Source organism: Cyanistes caeruleus, chromosome 6 (genome assembly GCF_971803275.1).
Source record: "Cyanistes caeruleus chromosome 6, bCyaCae1.hap1.1, whole genome shotgun sequence".
NCBI lineage: Eukaryota > Metazoa > Chordata > Aves > Passeriformes > Paridae > Cyanistes > Cyanistes caeruleus.
Window position 1 is genome coordinate 7,209,102 of NC_141706.1, and position 24,755 is coordinate 7,233,856.

Below are 24,755 nucleotides of genomic sequence, written 5' to 3' on the forward strand. Positions count from 1 at the left end.
CAGCTGAGGTTCAGGAATGGCTGGGGGGGCAGGCCTGAACTCCACGTGGCCAGTTCTGTCCTCTAATGCATTCCCTTTCTGCTGTGTTTTAAATGTTTCTAAATGTGAGTGGAAGTAGAAATCATTCTGGAACTCGTAACAAAATGTCATGAGAAAGAGTTCCTTAAAGAAATGAAGTTCATGTAATTTAATCTGTGTTTGTAGCATTTAATCTTAAAACCCTTATGTGTTTTACTTATCTGTTTCTCTGAGGAAAGCAGATAAGGGCATCCAGTGCTTCAGCAGCCCCTGCCAGTGACAGTGAAGCTGAAATGGAGCACATGGCTGTAAATAAAATACAGGTGGTCAGGACACTCTTTAGCTAAGGTGTGCCAGTGGCACTGTGAGGATTTTGAGGATTTTAAGGGAGCCTTCAGGAGATGGGATCAGCAAGGGTTTCCAGTCTCTCTGGTGATATCACCTGGATGCAAGAACAGCTCAGACCTCGTGGCACATGTGGCGCGTGCAAGAGTGCAACTTTTGCACTTTTACACTGGTTCTGTGGTTACAGGAGAAAGAGAAAAAGGTTTCTGGAATAGCTTTTCTGAACACGTGGCCAGTTTCAGCCAGGCTCTCTTTCTAACATACATGATGTGAAAGATCATTCAAGAGATGAATGAAACTGATTTTTGTCACACTGAAGGGACCAGCTTCATATTTCTCCTTGAAAAAGTCCTCTGGAGAACTGTTCTGTCCAAAGGCTGATGAGGACAGGTTCCAGGCTCACATATCTCCCATTTAAGACATCCCACTGTCCACCCAGGAAAAGAAACCAACTGGTAATTCTCAATTACCACATAAAATTTATAAGGAAAGATGATATCTCTTATATAACTGTGTCCCAGACCATTTAGGGCACTGCAGACTTCAGCCAGTGCCTTGAAATGTATCTATAAGCAAATAGAGCCAGGAGTGTTTTGTGCTATTAGGCCACTTCAGCAAATCACTTAAGCATTACTTAACACATGCTAAGTCTGCTGCACCCAAGGCAAATTCTGGATATGATAAACTCTTTGTCCATAAAATGTCCCCCTCTGGATAATGCAGCAGCACTTTGTGGCTAAGGGTGATTGTGTGTCTGTCTCTCTCAACGAGGCAAAAAAACCCTGGTAGTAGAGCTGTTGTGCTGTACCTGTATTGTTTGTGTGATTGGTCTGCTAAGTGCATAAATCTTAAATGATAGAATTTTGTAAAATACAGTATAACAATTGGCAAGTGTTGTACATTTATTTTCACAAGTGAGGGAGTGACCCATAACTCACATCCATCACAGTATATGAAAGCACAGCTCACTGTGGTATAGCAAGCAAGGAAATCACTCATACAAGGGGTTTTATTCACTTCAACCTTTCCCCTTTTCTGAGCACAGTCAGGATCTATATGTCTGCTGCTGCATGCTCTGTGCGCTGGCATAGATGTATGATGGCATCACAAAAACTGGAAGGGGAAGAAATGAGATAGGAACAGAAAGGGGTGTGGGAAAATGTTGTCTGAGCTGATAGAAATTTAAGTGGTCAGGCTTGTCAAGGAGAAGGAAAACTGCAGGGCTGGAGAGTGACTGAGATTAGAAGTGACTTTTGGAGAAATGGGAGATGAGATAATACCTTTCAGTTCAAAAAAACATGGGTGAAGGCACAGGGTGAGCATGGGAGAGCTGGAAATTAAAACAGCGCATAAAATGGGAATGCATTTGATGCAAGGACAACAAAATATGTATCATCCTTTCAATTCTGGTCTGGTTCCTTTGTCATTATTCCCAAATTTAATGCTGTACTTTTCAACAGGACCTGTATCCTACAGCAATTTCTGTGAAAAATCCCCTTAACAAAATGGCCAGAGAAGAAGAGAAATGTTACTATTGGGACTTCATCAGTTCTTGGCACCTACCTGCTTTCACCAGGTGAAAATACCCACTTGCATACCCACTGTGCACACTGCAGAAAGTCTGTGTCTTCCTTTGTGCTGTGGGACTGGTAAAATTAGCTTTAATTATTTGTATACTGACCACACCCAGCTACCTACAGAGGTTGTGGTCTGACATTTCTTTGCAAGAAACAGTGCACAGCAAGATGAGCTGTCCCCCAAACTTCTGAACAAGCAGGAGAGGCAAAGGAGAAGGTATGGTTATTTCCCATGTGGAATGATTTCATGAGTTTGCCAAGGGACAGAGAGGAATCCTGTGTTAGAAGGAAGAAATGTCTCTGGATTTCCCAAACCCCAATTTAGCAGCGTAGCTGTAAGATATGCTTCCTTTGTACTTGCATCCAGTTGTAGTAGGGCTGCCATTCCATGGTTTATACTTGGATAGATGGTTTGGGAGATCCTCTGGGAGATGGAGGAAGAGAAGGCTGCAAGTTCAGGCAGCTTAAGTAGAGGAAAACTTTCTCGGTAGACAAGTTGAGAGCTGCTGGCTTGCTTTTAAGAGTAATCATTTTGCAACTTCTGACGGGGTTTAGTTCTAGGTTTCACTCTCCACTCAGGTCCTAGCCTGTGGCACATGTTACAGGTAATAATCCAGCACAGCTCAGACACAAGGGATCTCGTGTGCCACACAGCAGGAGCAGGGGGAGCCCAGATATTCCTGACCTTGATGCTGAGGCAATATTTTTTTCCTCAGGACCGGCTCCCTTTGCGGTGAGTGTAACCCTTTTGTCATCTGCACCGTGCTCCCCTTTGTCATTGCACTGCTGGACTCACATCCTTGAACTCAGAGCACAAAAACCCTTCTGGTTTTTTAACTGATGGTTTGTTTGTTTTTCCTCTTTGGTCGATGCTGGGATCAGTGATGTCAACTTGTTCTATTTGCTTTGACAGGAAAATGTTTTCAGAGTTCATTAGGATGGCATCAATTCTAACATTTGGCGCACGAACATTTGATGACCTTCATGTGGGGGAAGAAATATGTAGACAAAACTTCCATTAGTTTGAAAAAACACTTCCACTCCACACCATTCCAATTCCTGAACTGCAGCTTCAACCAGAAGTTTTGTGCAGTCCCTGTTTGAGATCTGCCTGTGGGCTCCAAACATGGAGACTGGAACTGTTTGGAGCCACTTGATATGAAGTCTGGACTGAGGCTGCAGCTGGATTCAGCTCTGCACTCACCTGTAGGGCAGGTGCTGCCAGCAGCCTGGCTCCTTGGCTCTGCTTGGCTCAGCTGGTAGAGTCAGTGCATCCTATGCCTCCAAATGCACAACTTTCCTAATGCTTTCCTGATAGTGCCCCTCAGCGAGATGATTTTGTCTGGCCACTTTGGGCTCATTTTCACCAATTACAGGGCTCATTAAAAGAGCTGGACTGACTGGCATTGCAGCAGCTGAACTCTGGGCTTACCCACAGAAAAGGAGTAGCAGGTGTTGGCTCTTCCCTCCTCAGGGCCACCTGCCCTATGCTGACAGAGCCTTTGAGTGGGAGGGAAGGAAAATGTTGGTGTCTCCCCATGGCCTCCAACAGTGAGGGGCCAGGGAACAGTGGGAACTTTTGAAGTGAAGAAATCTCTTCAAAAGTTGCTTTTATTCTCACTGACCATCACAAGAGTTGCTGACAGCCCCTGGTTGCTGTCAGCCAACAGGTTTAGCAAAGACCAGGTAGGAAGGCAGAACCCGTTTTTTGGCCATCATTTGTCCTTTGAGCCTTCCCTCTGCCTTAGAGCTGTGTAAGTCCTGCCAAACAGCTCTGTTTTTCCTAGTGCCTGTCTCCAGCCCTTTCCTCTAAAATATCTTAGCTCTTATTTGCTTTCTTTTAGGATTCACTGTGTCTTTATGTTTTTCTCTCATATCCTGTAATCAAGTGAAAGGTGTCTCTGTGGACAGAGGGGATTTGTACTCAGCCTTTGTTTGCTCTTTTCTGACAGTGCTGCCTGCTGTAAGAAAAGTCAAATGCTGCCCATATGTTCCTGTGCTCCCCTAAATTACGGAGGGTGAGCATTCATGGCCGTTCTCCCTGTTGCTCTCTCCATACTTTTCTAAATGATATGTTTTCACAAGCAATTACCAAGATAGGCAGTCAGGACTGGTTTTTGAGGTGTGCCACTTAGTGGCCTACACATAAAAATGGGAGACAGGAGGAGGAGGATGGCAGAGGCTTAATACCATGCCTTGCTTAAGAGAATGTCCTTCAGGTGAGCAGAACGCTGCACCTTGTAAAAGTATGACTTTAATTTTGCCTTTCAAATATGAACTAAGCAGGGCTGTCAACACATACTGTGTTCTCCCTTGTCAAACCATTTCACTTAGTCTGTCAGCTGTAAACAGCTTAAGAGGCATGTCATTCCAGCATTATTATAGCACTTTTAGATTTGTTTTAGATTGGCTCTGTATCTGCTCCTGCAAAAGGTGTAGATACAGAGATGACATGGGTTATTTATTGTGTTACTGCAAAATGCTGCTTGCTGTTTTGTGGTGAGCACCAAGTAACTCCATTTCAAATAATGGGCACTGGGAGTAATAATCCTGTAGTGCCATGGTAATACCATTGCCATACTTTGTCACTTCAGTTGTATCAGTGGAGCAGGGTGCTTTCTTCACTGTGGGTGTCTATGCCCTTGCACTTCATTTGAAGGGGTTTTTTTTGGTTTTTTTTCCCCCCCAGGAGATCAGGGAAGCAGAATTAAGACATGTGGCAAAAGAACTCTGATCAACAGACTCTGTACTTTTGTTTTTTTCAAAAAGTTGCTTTACATATTCAAATAAACAGTGTTTAAGCTGTTGATGACAGCTTAACTACTTCATCCCAGAACGTTTTGACAACTGATTTTCAGCATTTTGGTTTTTCAGGATTTTGATAACCCCCAAAAAGCATGAACTGAATTTATATGTCACATGTTTAATTTATTTGAGATGCATGTATCATGTTGCAAAAGCAATAAGGAGAGAATTAAAGGACAGGGTGGTACACTCCATATTTATGATCATCAGCTTCTTCACTGTGTCATTACAAGAGCAAAAAATGTTCAGAGATATGGAGTAGGCAAAGCACTCTAACTTTTTTTGCCAACCCGTCTGGTTAGTGATTTCTACAAATTGTTGGTGCAATTTCCCTGTGACTCCACTGAAATCCACAGAACTGAGCCTGTTCTCTCTGCAGGGAGCCTGAGCTGCTTCCCTCGTGCCTGGATGCTGCCCTGTGTGTTTTGTCCCCGTGTTGTCAGCTCCCAGGCCATGGACAGTGGCACAGTGGGGATTTAATGTCACCTGAGATCTCAGCAACAGAAGGACAAAGATAGATCTTTTCTCCCCAGAGATGCATGATGTTATGGCTGTAAACATTCTGCAGTATCATAGTCAGAAACAAATGTGTAAGTTGATCTTCACTTTAATACCAAATTGGAGTGAGGACCAAATGTTTAAAGCAAAGTTTGTTTCATCTCTGCTTGGGGAATTAGGTGTTGTCCAATTTTGGATTGCTTCTTTTTCTCTGCCTACATTAAAGCAGAAAAGAAATACAGGATACACCCTGTAGCTTCCTGGGTGCTTAGACAAGAAATAGGGAAAAACACAAGGAGAGAATTGCTTTTGTAAATCTTCTCGGCTGTATAATATATTTTGCTCAACAAAATTCATATTTCAACGTTCTACCTCAAAACCTTTTGCTTACCCACCATCTGTTTATTGGTACTTCTATCATGAGTGCTTGATAGAACTAGAATAACTGAAATTTAGAATTAGAATATAAGAATTAAGCATATTAGAAGTATTGGAAAATCCTCCTTTAACTTATTCAACACTCAGGGTATGGCTATCCTTTTTCTACATCAGAATGCCATGTATATTATTTTGTAAAAGAGTTGTTTCCATCACTATTAGGCAGCATATGTCCTTAATAAAGCAGAAGGAGCTATTTTATTTTACTAATTCTTATGTCAACTTAAAACTTGTCAGCATAAATTCTTATTTTATGGTAATGCTGTATAGGTACAAAGGAAACCCCAGGCATTCTAAATGAAATTTGACACTTAGTATTTCCTGGAGCTTTTTTTTTTTTCTCCTAAATAAGTGGTATTTTGAGTATTTTTCATAAAAAATCTCCAATGCCCCCCCAAACAAACAAAATAAAAAAAAACCCCAGCAAATACAGCAAAAATACAGCAAAAAAAAAACCCCAAAAAAACCCCCCAAAAAACCCACCAAGCCAAAATCCCAAATAAAACCCAAAAATTGTAGAGGTCTCTTCTAATTGTGAATTTGTGCTTTTTAAGTATTAAAATGTCCTCTAAATTGAAAAATCTGAATGTAATTAATCCAAGTGCTGACCATGGAGACCATAGGTGGCTTTTCAGACATTCCAGGGTCAGAGGCCTGGCCAGACAGTCAGGTGTGATTTGCTTAATCCAGCCTTAGCTGCTGCAACTTTCTTCTGATACTGGACAAGCAGCATCTTTCTGATACTTTGGGAGTTTTAGCAAGTATTTATTATCTGACTAAATAGTCTTTAATTTGGCAGGTTACTGTGTTATCTGCATCCTGCTGCCTTGGGGAGGTGGAAGACAAGGAGCCAAACCTTCTGTTTGGTTTCCCCCTAATGGAGAGGGGAAAAAGGGAGGTGACCTGGCAGCTCTTGACAGTGAGAGGGAGATGGAGTTGCCTGTGTCAGGAAAAAAATAGCCTCTCCTGCAAGAATTAGGGGCTAGGAAGACAAAAAATAAGCATTTTCTATATATTACAAACAAAATTATCTGCCAAAAGGGCAAGATAATTATCCTAATGTGATTTTTGACCAAGATAAATTCACATTATTTTATAAACTGGGTAACAATTTGAATCTTATGCAAAAGCTAGAAATAAATCTAAAAAATATGATAATGTAATAAAATTGAAATTATTAGCAGTCCAAGTGGCATACTTGAGGCAGTAAAACCTTTTAAGTTCCAATGGAAAATAGGCTAGTAAACCTGGAGTAAGTTACTCTACTTTAATCGCTTGATAAATAGCTGGGATGTTTGGAAGAATTGATAGTGTCATTACAGCAACATCCCTTTTTATAAACAGCCTGGTGCTGATTTGATTCTAATTGCTGCCAGAGGAGCAGTATCAAAGTCGTGCTGCTCCAGCAGTGTAACCTGTGGGGTGAGCAGGAGCTGAAATGAGCTGCCTGGAAATGAAGGAAGCCCAGGTTTTTCAAAGGCACGGATTCTAATTCTGGGAGTGATGGAGGATTCTGGATGGAGGAGGGCTGAGTAAATTTGGTGCTGGGAGAAACTACAGAGGAAAAGCTTAACGAAGAGACAGCATCAGGTAGACAAACCAGGCTCCCTCCAGCGCACAAAATAACAGGAAAACAGTGGGAGAAAGTGAGAGGTTTGAACATGAACGTGTGTTTGATTTCTCATCACAAAGAATTCTCCTGCTGGGCCACTGTGGCCCTACTACCAAATTGCAGCTCTGGCCTCCCAGGTTTTCAGGCACCAACGACCTAATTTTTAGGACATTCTTAATAATTACAGCATCTTTACACACTCATGGGCGCTGCATCCGCCTTTCGCCCATGAATGCAACAAAAAAAATTAAGATTGCTTTTGCAAAGTGTATCTTCAGCAATTCTCTGTTTTTGCACTGCAGATCCTGGATTTTTCACTTCTTGAGTATGGAGTAGGTATCAGCATTGTCCTGATGGCTGCTATGATGGTTGAGGGCAATAAATTTACATTTATGTGGAAAAAAAGCTGGAGCACATGCTTCTAGGCTGGGTCTTCTTCCAAAAACTAACAAGAAGTTTGTCTTATTTTGGGAATGGTAGGAAGAAAAGCAGGGCTCCATAAGGAGAGAAGAGGAGGAACATGTTTAATAGTTCTGTCATGTTAGCAACCCCAGAATAAACAGAAATGCAGAGGGGAGAGGTATTTATCTTTTTAAACAAATCATGTGATAAGCTTCTCCCATAGACTGGGGACTAAGTGAAATATGTAAAATAGCTTATTGAAGAAAAAAATTGCTTCAAGTGGGACTGAATGGCTCAAGAGATTAGTGGTGGGATAATAGCTTTTCTCCATTTAAGTGGTAGACCAGTTCAAATCAATTCTAGGTCTCTAGAGACTGGGAGGTGTTGCTATCCTGTGACTCCTCCACTGCTATTTGAAATTATTTTTTGGTCTCAATTCCATCCTTAGTTGCCAGAAAATTATCCCCAACTCAATCAGCACTGAATTGCTTTGAGCTAACAGTTGTATCCTCCCCCTAAAGATGCACAGCCCTCAAAGTTGTGTGTGGGAATGGCAGCTGTTTTATTTAGCACCACGTTGCTGGTCAGAAATATTTTGTCTCCCATGGAAGGGACATGTTGCACAAAAAGAAGAGACAACTCGGAATATGATGCAATGTAAAATCATTCTTTAAATAAAATGGTTCATTGGTTTGATGTGGATTTCTTGGGAGGACAGGGCTACTTTTGGACACTTCCAGCTACCCCTCACTTGCACCCAGAGCCTGTTTGTTTGCCTGCAGGCTGTGTCACAGCTTTCCCCTACATCCATGTAAATCACAGAGCAGGGCCACAACTTGTAAAACTGATATTGGTCATAAGGAGCAACTGGAAAATTCAAACTGGCGGCGTGCCCTCCAGGGTTTTTCTCTGAAACATTTATTTAGTGTGTGGAGCTGGACCAGTGGAGTGATGGTAGGGACATGCCAATGTATGGCAGCTCAGAATATTGCCTATCAGTTTTATTCTGAAATATTGTAAGTAAAATAGTAGACATTGATTGATCTGCCTAATTCAAAGATTAAACAAACAAGTTAGATGCAATTCTCACCCCGATGAGGATGATTTGGATCTTTTATAAGATCTGTTATGGCTATAACAGTAGGTCTAGAGCTAGTGAACCACAGCAGAATTCTTATTATTCAGTGTACCAAGGAAAAAAGGGGTTATTAGAGAAGAATCTCAGCACTTTCATGTGTATATAACTGCTTGGAAAAAACAAATAGGATATTATGACAATGTAAAGGAGTTGGAGAATTGAAATCACATGGTTATAGTCACATTTTCTATAAAACTGGTGCAATACAGAATCACTTGCAGGAGAAATTTTATTTTTTGCCTTAACCCAGACAGCTCTGGGTTTAAGAACGCTTATCAGGGTGGAAGGCTAAAGGGGTTAAGGAAATAAGGCATGACAGAGGTGACCTATGGGAACTTTCATTATTATATGGAGCCTTGATGAGTGAAATGAGAGGAATTGCTCTCCATCATGAAAGGCTGAAATGTCGAGGGAGCAATTGCAAATTAATCTATTAAGAATAAGTAGGAGGCTGAACAGTGTGACTCAAAAGGATGGAAATATATGGAATAAACTGCAGTGTAAAATCACAATGATTTCTAGACACAGTCTTAAAGACATCCATCTATGATTTTTTCAATGAAACAGGGATTTTTATGTGTGTGTATATGAGAGGCAAAGTTTAAGCAGATTAAATTGGTCTCTTTCTTTCCAGATGCTCCCAATATTTGTAATGACCAGGCCTGAATGAAAAGTTTTATTCTGATTTCTGTGGCTTTAACCAGGACAATGTATCAGGAATTTTTCTGGTTTTTTGTTTGTTTTTGTTTTTGAGACATACAAATAAAATGCCTCACGGGCAGTTTTCTGTGTGGTGGTTTTCCTGTTTTGCTGTGACATTTTTAACCTGAATTTAGTGTTTGTAAAAGGTACTGTGTGATGACATTGTGTAACTGAAAGCCTCTTTTTATTGACAGGTCATGAACACTCAAGGCTGGAGGAATTTCTCTGTGTCAGACTGCAGAGGTACACCCCCCCAGAGCCTGAAGAAACGAATTTCCAGGAGGAAAAATGGTAGGTCCATGTCAGTCAGTCTAACCTGATGTTAAATGTCGCTGCACAGTTGTTTTTAGAGAGCTCATATCCCAAGGATGTGGAGAGAGGCGTGAGAAGTGACCCGACTGCCAGGCCCACAGTGCTATTTTCTGTTCCCCAGCTGTGGTTACAGCTTTCTGGAGTGTTAATGCTTTGTCCACCAGTGGCTGGAGTGAGGCTTGGCCCAGATTACCAAGAGTGTTTTGGTGGAGCTGACCCAGCAGGATGTCCCCAGCTCCCCTTGTGGTCCTTGCGAGGTGAGGTTCTGTTTGCTCAGTGCCTGTCCCTGGTGCCAGTCTTTAGGCCTCAATGTTAATCCTTTCACAAAGCTCATGTAGTTTCAGACTTCTACCTTTCCCGGCTTATTATAGCCCAGGAAGATGAGATGTGACTATGCTGAGATACAACCCCCAGTGATGGCACTTTATAATACTGTATAACTGGAGGATTGCTATTGTAGGCAGAGAAAAAGGCAATAAAGCAGCATTGATATCCTGCCTGCCCTCTTACAGGAGTTATTGAATCAAACCTACCAGAACTGCCAGACAAACAATTTGCAGCTGCAGTCTGAAGCCTGACAATGACACAGAATCAAAAAGAAATAGTTGGAGTGCATGGGCTTGTGAACTCCTCTGCGACCCACCACAGCAGGCTCCCTAGGATTGTTCTCCTCTTTCTGGTCCTTTGCCTGTACAATTCCTTCTCTTTCCCTCCCTTTTTCTCTCTCCCATTTTCTCTCCTACATCTTGCCATTTTCAGCTTCTCACACCTTTCCCCCTTCCTTTTCTTTCTCTCTCTCACTGCCTCACTATTTCCTTCTGTTGCCTCCAATATACCTCTTGCTTGTTTTTACTTTGTGAGTTCAAGTGCTCTCCTGTGTTCTCAGTGTCTCCATTTCCCCAATTCTATCTTGGTTATGATTAATTTAGTTCCTGCCCTCCCCAGTTTCCCATAGTCTTTCCTATTCTCCCTTCCTTGATGTACCTTTTTTTTGTTGTTTTGTTTCTCTTTTCATTTTATCACTCATTGTTTCTTCTTTTCCTGCCAGTTCTACTACCTTCATTTTTCTTCAGCCATATTTAGCCAGCAGCTGAGCTCTATGCTGCTCTTACCCCTCAAATGTGAGGATTTAAACATTTCCTGTGCACTGGGATTTCCAAAGTGCCAATCCAGCTCAGCTAAGGGGAACCGATGTGGTTTGGCTCTAATGTCTAGGAAGAAAGATACTGCAAAAGCCAGCATAACAGCAGCACTGACCAATGCTCTTGGGCTCGTGACCCTACTCTTGTAGTTGGATTCAAAGTTTATAAAATTAATGGGTTCTGGATCAGACCTGCAGGTCAAATCACTTTATCAGATTTCTGTCCTTTATTTCAATAGGAGTCCCAGTGCTCTCAGTTTCTTCCAGTGTTTGCTTTGGCTCAGGACATTATGTTTGAGTTTTTGTTGTTCTTTTTTTTCAAAATAATTGTTCTAAAGTACATCTAATATATGTAGGGGTTGATGGAAAGGGACTATACCATGAAATATATTCAAACTCATATATATATATGTATAATTCCTAGCTTTTGGATGCCCATAACAGTTACCTAGTATTTTTGGGAAATATTTTGTCATTCCCTTTCTTCTCTCCTAACCAGTATCTAACCATTAACCTTCTAAACTTTAGATGTTCAGTCTTCTAAATGGGTAGCAGGAGAGTTGATAGTACACAAACCCTACTCTTTTGTTTTGATTCTTTTTTTCACTCATCCTATGTTACAAACTCAGCTGTTGTTCTGGTACTGATGGGGGTATTTTCAGTTACTTTGGGTTCTTTATGTTGCTTGATTTTTATTTTTGATTTTGATCGTTTTCTTTGTTCCCTTTGCCCAATAACTTCAATCTAGAAACATTTTGAGTTGTTCTTGATGGCGATGTTTGGGGAGACCTTATAACAGCCTTCTGGTACTTAAATGGAGGCTTACAAGAAGGGCAAAAAGGGATTTTTCCAGTGGCAGGGAGTGCTAGGACAAGGGGGAATGGCTTCCAACTGGAAGAGAGTAGGTCTAGGTTAGATATTAGGAAGAAATTCTTTAGTATCGAAGCAGTGAAGCACTGGAGCAATTTTCCCAGAGAAGCTGTGGATGCCCCATCCCTGGAGGTGACCAAGGTTGCACCAGACTCTGACTAACTTGCTTTAGTGATCTTTAAGGTCCCTTCCACCTCAAGTTGTGATTCACTGAGTATTACCTCACTTTCAAAAGATTGCTGATCTTGCTGGTTATTTCTATGAGACCCTCACCATAAGGTGACCTCTTGAGAGGGAGCTGCTGCCAGGGCCAACTCCCATTTCCCTCCTCATCCCTGGAAGGCTTTGGAGCTGTGGAAGCTGTCTGAGAAAGGAATTGGGGTGCTCACCATCCCACAGGTGATCATGAGCAGGCCCAGGAACCAAGTCAAGCCCAGAACCTGTTGACAGGACACCACCTTTCCTTCTGAAAAATTATGTCTAATAGGAGCATGAGAGTAACCTCTCCTTCCTCTTCTCTTTTGTCTGCCTCCTTGTGTCTTTGCAGACACTGCTCCAGTGAAGTTCAGTGCTGGTGACAATGGAAAGAAAGACAGTTCCTGTCTAATCCAACCCTTTCTGCTCTGATTGGATTTTTCTCCTTGTGTCTGCTTCTTTATTTGATTTAAAACCTTAAACTCCTTGAAGGCTTTCCATTAAGATTTGGAGCACAGTTTGGAGTGGGGGGGGAGCAGTCAGAGCATTACCTAAAAAGTGCCAGTTTATTTTTAGCTAATGGAAGAGGTGGGCTGATTGGATTAGGCCAGCGATGTGAGTACCTGGTGCAGGCTGCTATCAACACATCAACAGGGGAAGGGTTAAGTACAGTTTCTTTCAGCTTCACTCACCCCTTTTACCCTCTCCTGCTTTGCCTTTCCTCACTCAGTAAGTGACACTTGCAGCAGCAGCAGTGCAAATTCTTGGGCATGTTCTAGTACTGGTCAATGCAGGAGTAAATCCTGCAGTCCCTCCTGCTGCCCTGCATTTGCCACCTGACAGCAATGGATGCTCAGGAAGACCTGGAGGTAAACTTTGAAAGCTTCAGCCTGTGTTTTAGCCATGTGACAGCTATTAAAGCAATTGGGAGCCAGGTGGCTAAAATCCAGTGCAATTCTTTGTAATGGTACCCCTGAGAGTGCCCATCTCCTTTTAGCACTACTATTGATTAGGCAATTCTTGACTTTGAGAAACAAAATTGGTGCGTGCATCAAGGTTCTTTTCCTCAATTTGGCCTGGTTTGAAACGAATCGTTCACCCTTAGCCATTATTGTAAGCAGCTTTAAGCTTTGATAAATTTCAGTGTGATCTGAGTTTTCTATCCCCCTTCTCTATGGAGGCCTGTTGTTTACTTGTCTTCACCAGGACATCTCCAGAGCTGTTTGGTCTTTATCCTCATCTCCCGCATTGATCCCGTTATGTTGTCCAGTGTGATTGTCCAAGCTCAGTAAAATGCTGGGGGCTTTATTTAATGGCTGCACACAGAGCACAGTGGGCAGGATTGAGGCCCAGGGGCACCTGGTTTTCAGGAGGTGCAGTGCATTTTATGACCATGTTATGTTCTAGCATGTGGTCCAGCCCCTGCCTCTGCCTTGACTGAATGGATGTGGAGTTCTTAGAGGGAGCACATAAACCTTGAGAAAGTTGCTTCCTAATTTCAGAAACAATTAATGAGTATTTGATGATTACTAGGGGCTGGAGTGCCACACAAGGGTAATTGAATGTATACTTATGTTTGTGAGAAGGTGAAAATAATTGTGTAAAAACAAGGAAAGCAGTTCCCCAACCCTCTTACATTTTGCATTTCCCTTCCAATATCATCCTCATTCCTCCTTATTTTTCTAATGTGTAGGAAGATTTTTCGGCATATTTCATTATTTGAGGAGAGACAGGACAGGCTCTGCATGAGGATGTGCCCTTTTCTTTGGGAGTTTAACACATTATAGTAATTTATGTGGGTTTTCCTGTCTGTTGCTTTGGGATGTTCTAGAGCATTCTTGTGAACTGTTAGGTAATGCTAAGTACTGCCACGAGCGACTGGCACTGGATAGCTTTTTCCTACAATAAAAATCAAAGGGAAAGCTGGGCTGGACCTAGATGGGAAAAGCTCTCAAGCCAGTCTAGTGTTTCAGCAGCCAGGTAAATCTGTGTGAAGGCTCCAGAGCCTACTGCTGCATCACTTTTCTCAGTGCTTCCCCTCTTCTCCCTGTAGCCCCCTTGCTACTTTCAGTAACCAGGCCAGAGAAGGTGGTATTTAACATTTCTGTGTTGCCAGAAGACCTTTGTTGGGATGTTTAGGTATGGCAGGAGATGCAAACAAGGGAACTGGAGATGGAAAGGAAATTCAGAAAGACTAGCTTCAGAAAAACTGATTTTTATTCCTGTTTCTGTTCAAACTGAGAGAAAGCAGCTCCTCAGGTGTCACAGTAAACTTAGGAAGTCCATCACCCCCCTGCCAAAGAATGTTGGTTTAGGAGCCCCACGAGCAGTTTTATAAGACATCCCTGCCTGTGTTGAGCTGGGAGGTTGTCAAAGCCCAAAACATTCTGTTTGAACAAGCTGTTGTATTCCAATGAGAAGTTGTTTCATCTGAAAATTCAGTCAGTCCTACTGAAAATTCAGCTCATCACGAGTTTCATGTGAAATGTGATGCCAAGATTACATGGACAGCATTGCTGCTGGACTGAGAGGAAGCTGCAAGAAAAGGAAAAGAGTGCATCACCTCTCCTATTCCAGTCAGGTTCAGTGGAAGTGTTTTTTTTTCTGGAAGAATATTTTTAGGAATCCTAGCAGGATGACAAATCCAATATATGTTAAAAAAAAATAAAATATATATGTACATATATATATAGACATAATGAAATGATACAGAGCACAAATAGTGCAGAAACATGAATATTGGGAGCTCCAAGGCAGATTGCTGAAGCCTATGTAAAAATACTTGCACCTTTCATAGCAGAGGCCCTGCCAAACTAATTAATGAAGCATATGCAAACGTTCTACTTTGCAAACACACGTTGTGTTTCATTAGAGTCTCAGAAATCAGTACAGGGAATCTGAAGGAAAAGGTATTTGATCTTTACATTTTTGTTGTTGCAGGAAAACACATCCCTATGTTGTTTTACATTCACAGCTGATGTTATGTCACAAAGTCTGATATTTGTCAAGAGCTTTATATTTGCATTAAAACCTCCTCTGTTTTATTTGAGGTTTCTCAGCCACACATCTGAAACTGGTGGTTTTCCACAAGTATTTTGAGTGGAAGTAGCTCCTGTGCATAGAACTAAACCAGAGATTCCCCATGTGGGTAGCTCTTACCACAAGGGAGGTACTGCAGACATAAAAATGCTGGAGGGCAGAAGGGGAGCTCCTTCTCCCAGAGTTCACTGAGTGGGCTCATGATCTGTGACTCTTACTCTCTTCTGCTGCATTATTTCCATTTTACAGACCAAAACAGAGGGCCGAAGAGCCTGGGAGAACAGAGCTGTGCTTTGATGGGGAGAGAGGAGAATGTGTGTGTAGCTGTCTTCAAATGGCTTCTGATTCTTTTGTATTGTGCTATCCTTTTCAGCTAAATTGCCAGTGGGTTTGCCAAACTGGGGAAAGCAGCAGGGATCAATAGTGAAAGAAGGGAATTAATACCAAATTTGGTTCTACCCACGCTGTAATCCTGTTTATTTGCACAGAACGAACATGGTTCCATTGCCTTTCCCGAGCATAGGAAAGATTCTGTGGTTAATGTATCTGCTATCAGATCTTAAGCATCCCTGAGCCAACATTCTTGTCTGCACCTGTCTGTTATTTTGGGGTTTGTTTTTTTCCCCCAGCCCAAGTGTGTCTGAAATCCTTTGTCCTGCCAGTTTCAGCCTCGCAATGCCAGTTTGGAAAGAAGCCACTTGGTTCAATTGCTGCTTAACACGTCTTGTGATCACTTTGTTTTGGTTAATGGCTCCTGTTGTTTCATTTCTTAAAGGACCTTACTTTTTCCTATATCTTAAATAATGGGCTGTAAATGTGTCCAAAGATCTAAGCATGGGGTCATTAACTCCTTCACGGGGGGGGGGGGAGGGGGGGGGGAATGTTTAAGTATGTTAAAGTATTAATTACAATATAAAAGTGAGAAACAGTTGTGTCCAGATATTCTTTAGCTAAGATAAAACACTGCTGCTTCCCCTGACCATTTTATGTCAAGGGAAGCTGTCGTCCATGAGCAGTCAGCAGTGTTGGCTCTTGACCATTGGGTTTTTTCTTCCCTTGCTCCCTGTTGAAGCAGTTTTGGTCCACACATTCAAACACAGGCTGAGGAGCTTTGTTTTTATTTTTTTTTTTTTTGTGGTTTTATTGGGTGGGGTTTTTTGTTTTGTTTTGTTTTGTTTTGTTTTGTTTTGTTTTGTTTTGTTTTGTTTTGTTTTGTTTTGTTTTGTTGGTTTTTTTGGTTTTGGTTCTCTGTATGGAAAATTTTGCAAGTAGGTGTCATCTGCCTAAAGAACTGAAGTAATTTTATGTGACCAAAGGCTGCTCTCCTCTGTACCAGTTTTTTCTCCATAGGCAAAAAAGCTCCTCAGTGACCTCTTTGGCATAATTTCATGGCATCAAAGAAACAAGTGAGTCACAACCACTCTGCTCAAACTGGTTTCCTGTCCTCTAATCTCAATGCATCTCCCAGTAGCACAGACTGGGGATGTTCCTTGATATTTCTGCCAGAAGTTCTCCCCAGAAACCACAATCAATAGGTCCTGGATCGATCCATAATACTGAAGAGTTTTTCCAGAAATGCTGGGGGGTCTTTGCACCCCCTAAGATAAGGAGCAAATGTACCAAGCTGAGTTAAACACTCATGGCTTGGTTTTCCCAGGGGATAGAGCAGGTGGTTTTGTGCCTTCCAGCATTCCAGGGCTCCTCAAGCCCTGGGAAGAGGAATGACAAAGCAAGGTGACAAGGCTGTGATACCAGAGCAGTCCTGAGGCACCCAGCTAAAAGGGTGGGAGGTAGTGCTGGTGGAAGGGGTGTGTTTAGGAGAAGTGTGGTTTCTCACAGGTTTTGTGCCATCCTGGCTGTACATTTCCTTTCAGAGGGCCCAGGAGCTTCAGCTCCGTGTAGCAGGGTGCTCTGGGAGACATCCATGAATATGTCAGCCCTGAAGCATGAGGGATGTGTCTGAATGACACACTGCAGTTCTCAGTGGGGGAGTTGTAGTTGGTTTTCCTGTGGAATAGAATGCCCAAGTACAGAATTAAATCAGCATTTGGAAGACATTCTGTCCCTCTCTGCACTGATTTTCCAAAACTGCTTTTCACTGCATGCCTAGAAGGTCCCACTCAATTAGGAAATGTAGAAGTGCATGTACATGGTTTAAAGCAGTGCATGGGAGGCTGTTCTATTTTTCAAGCTCTTAAAAAATGTGACCACAGAGGATATCAACACAGATTTGTGGGATCATCTTAGAAAAGGCTGAATATAAAGTTTTGTTTCCAAATACATATGCCATCAAAACTTGATTTACCAATGCTCTTTACCATTTGATCAGATAAAAGAATATTAGCTCTTAAAAATGAAACACAAACTGAATTCCCTCTTCAATGCAGTATATAACAATTCTATATTTCTCTGGGCTCATACAGCACAGACACATGCAGAAGTAGCTCTTGAACCCCTTCCCATGACAGTGGTTGAGAACAGCAGAGGTCCAGGTGTAAAGAAGGTTTGAAATGCTTTGTGGTGGTTTTTGCTTTTGTGGTTTAAATACCCCTGCCTGCTGGAATTACTGACCAGCAGCCAGACAGTGACCTCTGATGTGGGGAGGCAAAGCCACAGGTTGCTCTGCAAGGGCTGGTAGGGAGTAGCTGGGACAGCAATACCCTGAACCTCCACAGCCACGTTCCCAGGGGACTGGCATCATCAGGGCTGCAGCTTTGTTTCCAAACAGTTCAAATCAGAATAAATCTCTCATTTCTTGTTCTCTGGTGTATTGCAATGGAATAACATCAAGCTTGATCCAAAGTTCACTCCACTGGTGTTTTTCCTTTGGCTGCCCTGGGCTCTGAGAGGAACCAAATAAACAGGCTATGAGCAAAAGTGTATCGAATGATCAACACGCGCCGGTCCTGCCGCGTTCGCCTCGCGCTGTTACTCGTTATGCAAGCCTGCATAATTCTGCAGCAGGACAGCAATTTCCACACAGCAAACTGCAGATCGCGTTTGCCAACCCGCAAAAGCCATCACAATATTTGCTTAGAAACTTTACAGTGCTATCAAGGGCAAATTCACTTTATCTGCACAAATGGACCCCTTGAGAAAACTTAGATTACACACGCGAGGAGGAGCGGGCAGAACTTGGCTCTGGGCACGAGAGAAGTAAATCTGGCTTCCTTCTGTGGTGGAAACAGGGAACAAATATGCACAGAGCTGGGGAGATAGGAAATTGGCAAGTGTTCCAGGGAGAAAATATCAATGCAATTGAGATAATGGTTCTCTGGCTCCCCAAATTCGTACCTTGTTCGCCTTCCTACCTAGGTCCTTTGGAAAATCTGCTTCTCTGCAGGTTTCATGTGAAGCACAGCATCCTCCAGTGCACCTCTGTACTTCTGGAGATCAAATTTATCAATTTATCCATGGTGTGACTGAACTTAACTCTGCCAGAAACAGCCCCGTTTTTGGAGTTAAAACCGTCGAAAAACTAGTTTGTGTGCTTTATTTTTTTACTTGGGTTATCAAAGGATTTAAAAAGTATATTTTATTATTCAGCATTGCAGACATCACTGAGTCTAGTCTCAGTTTTAGGTGGAAAGGGTTTTTTTTCACATTCCACCACCTATCTTGACGGATTCTGTGTGTGCCAGAGGCAGTGGTCTTAACCCTGGATCAAAACCTAATTTCTCCTGCTTTTGTAAAACCTTTCCCTCTAATTCTCTCTCTAGCAAATTATATTCTGTTCTTTGCCCTTGAATAATTTTAAAATGTATGGAATAAAGTGTGAGTGTGGAGGTTCTGTTCCATTGAGTGATACCTGGTAATCAAAATACTGCATTCATATCTTGCTGCAATGATCTCATTTCTACTGGGACAGCGCTCCTGTGAGCGCAGGCCCGTGTTGTGTTCATCCTGTTACAACCAGATAAACTCATAATGTAGACAGATAAGAGCTATACTCATTAATCTATTAATTGCCTATTGTCAGTTGTCAATATGTTTCGCTTGATGGGAAGCAGGAAGATTAGCTTGTATTGTGAGGATGTAGTTTTTTGTTCTGTATTACTATTATTTTATTTTGATGTGTGGCATGCTAGGAAATTGCATTCGAGCTTGTGGCGTCTCACCCGAACAGAGTAGAACTTTCTGCTCTTTGGGTTCCTGGACCCAGAAAAGTGCCATGCCCCAAATAAAAAGAGTTTTTTTCAATCAGAGGACCCCAAAAGAGCTGTGACTGCGTTGAGTAACACGTTTTTTATGATGGCCATTCAGGACACTCTGAAAATCAACACAGCCTGAGATACCCTGATTTCCCAGGGAAGCTGAAACTCTGTGGGGACCTCATTGTTCACTGGAAATTTGAGGCTGATTTTGTCTGTGACTGGAGCTGCTGGAGCAAGATTTTATTATAATTGTGTGACCTTTAATACACCATGAAGAGATTTCAACTTCTCTATTTTTCTAGCCTATAACAAATCAAATGTTTTACTATAATGTACAGTCACCAAGTTTACACCTTAAGAAGGGTGATTTTCAAGGGCTTATCTCTACAAAGAACAGTGGAGCAGAGACAGTTTCAAAAAAAAAGAAGAAGAAAAAAGAAGGGAAAGGAACATCATAGAAGCACTTTATAGGCCTATTTGAATCACAGCTTTAAGTCATTTATATCATGGCCAAAAAGCCCATCCATGTGTGCATTTAATAATGATGGCCAATTCTGAACGAAGACTGGAAATTTTCCTCTCTGTGGCACGAAGCAAAAAAACCCTCTCACTGTTTCTGAGTTGGTAACTTGACCTGTTTGAATTATTTTATTACTTGTGAGATTGTCAGCCAGGTGGCCAGCGTTTAAACCCCGAGGACAGATCTGGGAATTGGCTTCTGTGGAACTGCCGTAGTTAGGAGCAGCTGATGATTGGGCAGCTCAGGCATTTTCTAGGCACACTCGGGCAGCTCTGTCTGACAAATATCAGCTCATCCATGGGGCAGTGAATTTTGTACCACCCATGCACAGGTTTTAGGGACACAGGCAGATTTTCCATATTATTCAGGACATCTATTGTTGCCACATGCCGAAAGAACCCACCTTCCTTAATTTTGCCATGACAGAGAAAAGCATTTTACTACCTCAAGGAAGCCAAGATGTGTTCTCTCTGGCTGCAGTCACCCCAGCAATGGATACAGGAATCCATTTGCAGGATCCAGAACCCTCTGTTAGGATTATTAAGGTTGGTCACATAGATCTGAGTTTAAACAGATGCATTTTCTAATGACATGTCTGTGGCACCAGGGTTTTATTTTAGATTTCCAAGCGGGGAAAAAGCATAACTGAATACATGTGGGTCTTTTAATATCCAAAGAAGTTCTGTTTTCTCTAGCTATTTTACTCTTCTGGGCTTCTTTCTTTCTTTTCTGAAACATTAAGGAGGAAAATATATTTAAACTAAATGAAATTACATGAAGGAAGAAAGGATGGGGAAAAAAATCTCCCTTTTCACTGAAAATGTGCCAAACCCCTTTAAACTGAGGAAATTACTTTTCTCAAATATCATTAATGTTTTAACTTATTTTTTTGGAAAGCCACAGGCATTACAATTTTACTCCTTCTCATCTCCTCTAACCTTCTCCAGAAGAGAAGGCATTTTGGAACCTGACACAAGAGTGGAAGGAAAAGTAGGAAAACCAGAAAAAGAGTGAAGAAGAAAATCTCTGGCTACCATTCAGATATCTGTATTCACTGGACACCAGTCAGATATTTGTATTCAGAACCTCAAAGGTAGAAAATGATAGAAAGGTGCGAATGGAAGTTTAATGCTTTGAAAACTTATTTAAGAGTAAATGCGATCCATTTAAATGCCTCCAAAAAAGAAAAATTCAAAACACAGAATTTTTTTATATCTTTCCATTTCAACAAGCTATTTTGCTTTTACATGAATATGGCTGCACTTAGGGGATCCTCCAGAAAAAATACATGTCATATCCTTCCCCTAAGTATTTCTTCACTGATGGGGACTGAATTGCAGAGATTAAATGCCTCACTGCTGGTCCCACAGGAAACACATGGCAGAGTCTTGAAATGGAGCCAGCTGTCCCAAGTCTGAGATGAACCCCTAAGCCAAAATCTCACTCTTCCTTACCATTCTTTGTTTCTCTTTCTTTCCAGTACCTCCTCTAAACATTTATTTTGTTTTGTTAATGGAGATCAGTGGTCTCAGCTTGTTGCAAGCACCCTAGAATTTGACCCTTTATGTTTTTCTTTCCTTTGTACATTTCCTATATATAGAGTTGCTAGCTTTGCATTTCTCCTTGCTCCCGGATCCCTCCCTACTGTGCAGAAGGTGACAGCTTCGGGACCGCAATGTTTTGTCATTTTTGACCTGCAGGATAGTGCACACCCCTTTGTAGCCCATGCCCCATTGTAAGTCATCCCCTTTTGATCCAGTCTCCATCCCCTTTTATTGACCAGCTCCCCTATTTCCAATAAATGTTTCAACCCTGCTGCCCGCTCCCTTTGTGCTTTGTTTAATTCACAATATTTCTGCGGCAGGACTGAGTCTGCCATCAGTTTGTTTAGCGGAGCAGAAGACAAAGCCAGGCTGGTGCTGGTGCTGATGAATAGGTCACTGGTGACAGCAACCCGTGCTGCAGAAGTCAGCCCCCACTGACACTGTTTTCAGTCCACCTGAATGGCAGCTCCTGGGAGTCTTTCTTTAAAGAGCCCAGGGGTGAGGGAGGCAGGAAACAGCAAAGAAAAGGAAGAGAATAATTAGAGCAATAACACTCCAACTTTCTCAGTTGTGCGTGGACTTGGCTAATCAAAATGAGAAGTACCTTGGGCACCTGTAGACCTGGCAGGTGAAGAGGTTGCTCTCTTTTCCCACCGTGGCCTCTGCAGTGGGGCACAGCAATTTGCTCTATCTCTGCTCGGTTTTCTCTCTGTTATTAGGTTAGGTGCTGTCACCTTGAGAAACAAGACCTTCATAAGGCCTTACCCTTATTGAGCGAGGCGTAGCAATGATCAGGAAGGGAACTGGTGCTGGTCTGGGCCATCCAAGGAAGATAACATCCAGTACTGCAGCTCTGGCTTCTCCCAGATGAGCTGAAACCAGCTCTGTGGTGACTCACTGCAAAGCCATGATAAGAGACAGAAGTGCTGGGAATGCTCATGACCTGCCCCATCTTACAGCGCTTCTACAAGACACATCACTCATATTGAGACATATTCTGCTTCTAAAATTAGGGGGTTTTCCTACCCAAACGAAATCCATTTTATTTAGACACAGTTGGAAACAGCAACCGTCTTTGTCAGAGGATTCTGAGGCTCAAACTGTAGGGCAAAACCGTTTGAGTACAAGAAATTATGGGTATGACTAAGGAAAACATTGGTTGAATGGGAGAGACTGGTGCAACAGCTCTATTAATCAGAAAGCCAGTTTCTCAAAAGGTAGTAGGCAAGTAATTTTAACAGGCTTGCAACAGACATCTAGAAATTCCAACAGTAATACAAAAAAAGACGTAGATGCTAAAAAAATTTCAAATCTAACCTTTAAATGTAAATAGATTTTCTTGAAGACCTTCAGGTATTTAAATCTTTGCTCACGGATTACATAACAAAAACTTGGGGGAGATGGATTTTCCCATACAAATCAAAAATGCATTTTATGAAAAAAAAACTGGATGTAATTTTAATATAGACAAAGGGGATGAGAAACACCAGTGCAAGAGTTCAGGGGCCAACATAAATTTGTTTCTGTCTCTGACTTACATGTAACTAAATGTGGTCAAAAGTCGTAGAAAATACCACTGAACAATTTCTGTGATTTTTTTTTTTCTGAATATGTCTAATTGGTCAGAAGAAAGCCTAATCACACAGTATATAAAAGTGTATGTGCATATTTCTTTTTTGTTCTGGTCCAAGTTTTACATAGGATGTTTACTTTAGGGAGTTAATTTTCATCTAACTCTTTTCACATTCCACAAAACTTTGAGGTCTCATGGTAAATTTCATGTAGCTGACTTGTATGGCAAGAAGCTGTTATTTAGTTTGTATTTATGAAGAAAAGTGTCTGCTTATTTTATTCAGGAGAAGTCTATTTCTGTTAGCAAAACACTTAAAGAATATGATGACGAGGACACTAATAATCAGAAGAGGGAAGGCACTAAGTTTTGGAATATAGCATGGCTTCCAAATCATGTGGATTTGAGGAGTGGTTCATGTTTTGGTGACATGTCAGCTGTAAACGGAGTTTAAATGTGATCATTGCTGGGATGGGTTGGCTTCTCTTTGAGCCTCGTTTTTCCAGGCTAAGTACTACCCCAGCTTCCTCAGCTGCTCCTCACAGGACTTGTGCTCCAGCCCCTTCCCCAGTTTTGTTGCTCTGTTTTGGACTCTCTCCAGCACCTCAATGTCTTTCTTGTAGTGAGGGACCCAGACTGAAGACATGGATGTTTATTTACAAATTGCTTCAGGGAATCCAACCTGGGTCTCAGTTGTTCTCTGTGATCCATTAATAGCTGGCCTGGTATGCTTTCCCAGCTCCTGTGGTTTGTCCAAGCTAGTGGGATTTTTGGGGAGTAGATTAAATTTTTCCAAAATTATTCTACTTAAATGATTTCAAGCTCTTGAAAATATCAGACACGTGTTTGTATACTTTGTTACAAAATCTTCTGATTCTAGGTTCAAAAACAGATTAGAAAATGTGTACAATTGTGGTCAAGTGGGAGTGAAATGTTACAAAGTTGCTGAAATTATACATTTGATCAAAATGATCAAATTGAGTAGCCTTCTAGTTTTTAGTTATGAACACTTTTAAGATTTCTAAAGTGGCTTTTATTCAGATTTGTTCAAAAAAATTATGAAGGAGAAAAAACTATTTCTGTTTGATTTCTCATTATTTATACCACTATTTTTATTATAGAATATTACCATTCTAACTTGTGGTATTTCACACTTTACATAGCAGTAAGGCAAACAACCTTATAAATAAGGATAAGAATGCAGAACCCCTTGTAGAATTGGGACACAAATGATTTCACGGGAATAACGAAAAAGAAAACTAATGCTTTTATGTATTTTCCAATATCTGATCATCTTCTGGTTTTATCAGACTGAGTGGGAGTTGTATGACCATTTACTTTCACATAAGAAATATTTTTTCTTATGTCAGGATCCTTAAAATGCTTGTCCAAAAAGGAGGAAATCTGGACTGCTCTCATGAACTGGCAACTAACCCAGAATTTTCACAAAATTATCACTATTGAACATTTGAAGAAAAAGTTTATTTACATGTGAAATATGGAGGCAACTTGAAAGTCTGTCTCTAAGAGCCCTTTTTGCTACTGGCATATCACCTACACAGTGAAAATTACTGTTCTGCTATCGGCAGGGATTAACACTCTCTCCTTCTCTCTCCTTCCACTTTGAAATATGCTTTTTGAAGTATCCTACCAAATTAGGAAACCTTGCAAGAAAATTTGGGGAAAATATTCTATTGCAGGTGATGGTTTTGAATTCCAGCCACTTTATCCTAAAATCCTTGATTCTGATTTCTTAGCATAATGATTATTAAGTTTTCCATCCCTCCCCTCACACCATGGCAGCTCATTGTGAGAGTAGTCACATTGCAGCAGTGTGAGTTTGTAGGAGTACCTGCATAGCAAACTTTGGAGGCT

General features: G+C 41.5%; 1 protein-coding gene across 3 annotated transcripts in view; it reads left to right on the top strand.

Annotated features, from left to right (window-relative positions):
* LOC111930550 (uncharacterized) overlaps positions 1-24,755 on the top strand; it is a 211,447-nt gene that overhangs the window by 107,472 nt on the left and 79,220 nt on the right. For all 3 annotated transcript variants that reach the window (XR_015287719.1, XM_086892072.1, XM_086892071.1), the window contains one exon: positions 9,730-9,826. Coding sequence is in view for 1 of the 3 variants with exons in the window: in XM_086892071.1 (XP_086748197.1) it covers positions 9,824-9,826 (3 nt within the window). In the remaining 2 variants the exon portion in view is untranslated. The remainder of the gene's footprint in view (positions 1-9,729; positions 9,827-24,755) is intronic.